The 5,184-nt window shown below is 34.0% G+C and overlaps 1 protein-coding gene across 1 annotated transcript; it reads left to right on the top strand.

Annotated features, from left to right (window-relative positions):
* Positions 1-419: 419 nt before the first annotated feature.
* LOC107026904 (replication factor C subunit 2) lies at positions 420-4,615 on the top strand. Its single transcript, XM_015228018.2, has 7 exons — positions 420-631; positions 2,560-2,666; positions 2,763-2,864; positions 3,097-3,292; positions 3,741-3,869; positions 3,961-4,155; positions 4,241-4,615. Exons 1-7 carry the CDS (start codon positions 476-478, stop codon positions 4,349-4,351), a joined length of 996 nt encoding a protein of 331 aa, XP_015083504.1. The 5' UTR covers positions 420-475; the 3' UTR covers positions 4,352-4,615.
* Positions 4,616-5,184: the final 569 nt, after the last annotated feature.

Raw genomic sequence — 5,184 nt, 5'->3', positions numbered from 1 at the left:
TAGAGTGAACAGGGAAACTTTTTGCTACATATAATGTAATAACCTCTACGAAGGAAAAAAATTCAATCTCGTTTTTTGATTTGTTATAATGGACAAATAATTAAAAATAATAAAAAAAAGACAAATAATTAGAAACATAGGGACATAATTAATAATGCCTTAGATAAATCATATTCAACATCTCATTTGACTAATATTGACATATTTTTCAAAGTTTAAAAGTTGTTTTATATCAAATTTGAATAATATTATCTGAATTATGATAGAAAAAAAAAAGTTTTATTTCTCTCTTTTTTACAAAAAATATAATTTTATATGTTTAGATATTTAAAATTTATGAGAAAACGCATAGCAATTAAATAGGACAAATAGTTCCAAGTATTTACCATTTTGCTATTGGCCTATTTCCCTCCAATTTGAAGTTGCAATAGAAGGGTTTTAGGAAGGGCTTTTTTTATTCTCTTGGAGTTGAGAAATGGCATCGTCTTCTTCGACATCATCTGGACCAGAAATCCCTTGGGTTGAGAAGTTTCGACCCACCAAAGTATCCGACATCGTCGGCAATGAAGATGCTGTTGCCAGGCTTCAAGTTATTGCTCGTGATGGAAACATGCCCAATCTTATTTTAGCCGTAAGAAATTTCCCCAATTTTGCTACTTTTATGTTGCGCCATTTGTGAAAAATAAGAAATTTAGCTTCTGGGGTTGAGTCATTTTTCATATAAAGCATTGTGAAGTATTTCTGTTACAAAAAAAAAGGCTTACTTTTTGTGCAATTTTTTGGATGATGGGAAACTTTTTTTCTAGGTTTGAGGTTTAGTGTTGAGACTAGTAAACCTAGTTACTGTGCATTGTGATGTATTTCTATTACAAAAAGGACTGATTTTTTGCTCAATTTATGGGTAATAAGAAACTTTATTTTCTGGGTTTGAGGTTTAGTGTTGAGATTTGTACACCCAGCTTTCCAAATTTTAATTGTGCTTCTCAATTTGCCATCTTGTTTTGTTGCCCCATTTGTGAAAATAAGAAACTTTGACTGTTGGGGTTGAGGTATTTTGCAGATATAGCATTGTTGAGTATTTCTGTGACAAAGAAAGACTTAACTTTTTGTGGATAAGGAGAAACTTTATTTTCTGGGTTTGATGTTTAGTATTGAGAGATAGACCCAGCTTGTATTGTTTATTGATTTCACCGGTTATAGAAAAGAAAATGAAAAAAGTGTTAAGAACTTTCATGTGGTGATCCTAACAAGCTTGATCTATGTTAGATGCTATTACTATATGTGATTTTATGCCAAGTGTAGGAAAAAAGAACTAACTTTTTGTTCCATGTATGGTTAATGAATAAACTATTGTGAGGTTTGTGGTTTACTGCAGAGAGTAGTAGAGGGACAGACCTCTTCTAAAATGGGTTCTAGATTTGGGTTGTCAAAAAGTAAAAGAGAAACATGTCATTGTTTGCGGGGTTATTCACAAGCTTGAAATATGTCATAAGCTATTAATATATCAAGATTATGTAAAATGAAGAGAAGTTCTATTTTTTGCTTCATTGGATGTTATAAAACTTTATTTTATGGGTTTAAGGGTAATAATTTTTATTTAAAAAAAAAAATTATTTAAATATGAGCTCCATAGTGAAAGTTTAATCATGAAATGGTTATGGAGATAATCAATCTGAGAGGGAGGAGTATATTTTCTTGGGGGGCCTAGTGGGAAATGATTTTTTTTTGGCAAGTCATGCTATGAAAAATTGTTTGAGAAAGTTCAGTGCTTCAGAAGTGGCCATGGAAGCTTATCAGGGATCAAAAGCTCCATACAATGTTCTTACTTTTGTTAGATTGTAGATTCACTACTATAATATCAGTTCTATTCCCTTGCGGTCAATAAGTCCTGAATATGAACCCTTTTTTATTCCTTTTGTCATGAAAATCTTAAAAGTCCTTGCTTAGTAACCAGACTTCTACAGTTGCATGTATATATATCTGCAAAAGTATGCACTCGTGTGAGGTGAGCTTATGCCAGATGTTGGATGCGGATTCTATTTCCTCTTGTTCATTCTCTATTTTGTGGGAGAATAGACTTCCAGTTTCAAATACAATCTTGTTATTGATAAATCTTGAATTGGATCCTTGAGTAATATTGATTGGTTAGTTTCAGTGTGTTAATTGATGAGAATGTGTAAAAACAAAGTAGTTATTGCTAGTTTTCCTGGAAGTTGATCATTTTTACTTCAATGCACATCTAATTTAGGACTTTCCGCCACCAAAATGTTTGTCCATTTGTTGTTACATTAACTTGGCAAAAGCAGTTTGCTCATAGCAGCAGTGGAGCTCAATTAAAAACTTTGTTCGAGTAAGTATATTAGGACAAACATAAAGGTGGACAAGACTTTACAGGATGTCGTTCACTGGAAAGTTCTTGAAAAATCATGTCAAACAAATATTACTTTTCACATGTTTATCCAGTCCAATCCATGAAAGAGAAGAACAGATGCATCTCTAAAAGATTTTGCGCATGGTTTCTTCATGCTGGATATTCAATTCTATTTAAAACTCCTACAGGGTCCTCCGGGTACTGGCAAAACCACTAGTATATTGGCTCTTGCTCATGAGCTTTTGGGACCAAACTATAAGGAGGCTGTGTTGGAGCTTAATGCATCAGATGATAGGTATATTGAGTGCTTGATTAGATATAAAAAACTCTTTGTCCATGGTTAGTTCTTGCTTCTCTAAAATGCTTAGAAGCTTTAATGTTTCTTGTGCAGAGGCATCGATGTTGTTAGAAACAAAATCAAGATGTTTGCTCAGAAGAAAGTTACTCTACCCCCTGGTCGGCACAAAATAATTATTTTGGACGAGGCTGACAGGTTCGAAATGTTCTCCTGTAAATTTTGGAAATCATTTGTTTGCCGAGAGGTTGAAGTCATGGAAAAAAAAAACTGTTCATATTTCTATCTCTTCCACACTATTGCTATCAGTTTGATTGATTCTCAGGAATAGTAAACTATCTATTGACCTGCATTTTCTGCAGTAGCTCGATCATTTTAGTTTTCACAGTTGGGTGTGGGAATTTTATTGCCATGTTTATTGAATTTTTAGCATGACATCTGGAGCTCAGCAAGCACTGAGGAGGACAATGGAAATATATTCGAACTCCACTCGCTTTGCTCTTGCCTGCAATACTTCTTCTAAGATTATCGAGCCTATTCAAAGTAGATGTGCCCTGGTTCGATTTGCAAGATTATCTGATCAAGAGATCCTTGGTCGCCTTATGGCTGTAGTTGCAGCAGAAAAGGTACTAGCAATCTTAAGCCTTGACATACATGCTATTTTTTTAGTGTTCTTCTTGCTGCTTCTTAGTGGTTTCTTTTGATCCTTGTGTTTAATCAACAATTTTTGTATGCACAATGAGGCAGGTACCATGTTATTAAACCTTAATCTGTTGCAGCACATTGAACCTCCAGCTGTTCTGCAAAATTTCATGCCTTTGTTTGCTAATTAGTTTGGTTAAGGAGTATCCTGGTATTTATGTTCTGTCTTTAAAAAAATGTCTAACCAAAATTATGAGCTCAAGGGTAGGAACTTTTCTATACCCCTTCAGCCTCACCAGCATTGGGGAAGTTTCATCACTTACTCTAATCACTTCAATATGCGATCATCTGTGTTTTTACCAAATTCTTTGCGGAAACATATTGGTGGAAGGGAGGGAAGAGATTCATGCTACAGAGATTTACCTCTTGCAGGTTGCTTATGTACCTGAAGGCCTTGAAGCTATTATATTTACTGCTGATGGAGACATGAGACAGGGCTTAAATAACTTACAAGCAACACATAGTGGATTTGGTTTTGTCAACCAAGAGAATGTTTTCAAGGTTACAAGGCTCACATATCTCTTTGATATAGTAATTCCTCATTTGACAGAGTCCCCCCTTGATAATTCCATTCTCTCTTGTTGAATGCTAGGTTTGTGACCAACCTCATCCGTTGCATGTGAAGAATATGGTGCGGAATGTCCTCGAAGGAAAATTTGATGATGCATGTGCTGGTCTAAAGGCACTGTATGACCTGGGATATTCCCCCACTGACATCATCACAACCCTGTTCCGAATTATAAAGAACTACGATATGGCAGAATATGTAAAGCTGGAATTCTTGAAGGTTTATCTCTACTAATTCTGATAACTTTCATCTTTATAATCAATCTTCTGTTAGCACCATTTATATATTTCTGCTGGTATAACAGGAAACTGGTTTCGCACACATGAGGATCTGCGATGGGGTCGGTTCATATCTCCAAATGTGTGGTCTGCTGGCTAAACTATCATTGGTTCGAGAAACAGCTAAGGCTTCATGATGAGACAGGCATTGAAGTTCGTAATCAACTGAGATGAGTCCTCGATGGTCTTCCATTTTATCGCGTTTTCCTAGCTTCTCTTGAAAATAGCTAGCATTTTATATCAAGTGTTAGCCTGTCGAATTGCAAAGATGTTACTGCAATGAGAAAAATGATTGTTGAACCATTATGCATTTCAATTCTACAAATGTGTAAAGGCAGCATTTTAACTCTACTCTATGAATTAACATGTTAGACAAGGACCATATCTTTCTTTTTTTTCTGGTTGGTATAAGCGGATTAAGAAAAACGTCTGTTCTAATAATACGAGTCGACATGTGATGTGTGAGTTTGATGCATATTATGGTCTCACAGCTTTGAGTCTAGTCAAAAACATAAGCCATATTATTTAATGCGTTTGAATTTGTGACCTACAATACAAGTTCTTCGATTTTTGTCCTGTGGTGCAGATACTTATTAGGTGTGATTTTTTTTTGGCATATATTTAAAATATGCTTAAAAAGATTTGGTGGAAGTTGGTTGGTCCATTTATTTAATTATTTTTGTCGTGTCATATTGCTCCGTGTCTTGTACGTGTACTCCCAATGGGGAAATATCATCGTGACAATAATTGCTTTTACAAATTACAAGTGGTGCCTTTCATAACGTGTTTTAATAAAATATATTCATAAATAAATTTATAATTGTGTGTTTTAATTTATTTATCTTTTTTTTAGTTATTAATTTTTTATATATAACATGTTTAAGGTAATAAGATTAAAGGATATTTTGATTTATTTTATATACTTTTTTAATTAAAGATTATAAAATTTTAAGGCTTTTTTTTCCTTTTT

The sequence above is a fragment of the Solanum pennellii genome, chromosome 8 (genome assembly GCF_001406875.1).
Source record: "Solanum pennellii chromosome 8, SPENNV200".
In the NCBI taxonomy this organism is placed as follows: Eukaryota; Viridiplantae; Streptophyta; class Magnoliopsida; order Solanales; family Solanaceae; genus Solanum; species Solanum pennellii.
This window is presented reverse-complemented; position numbering and strand designations above follow the sequence as displayed.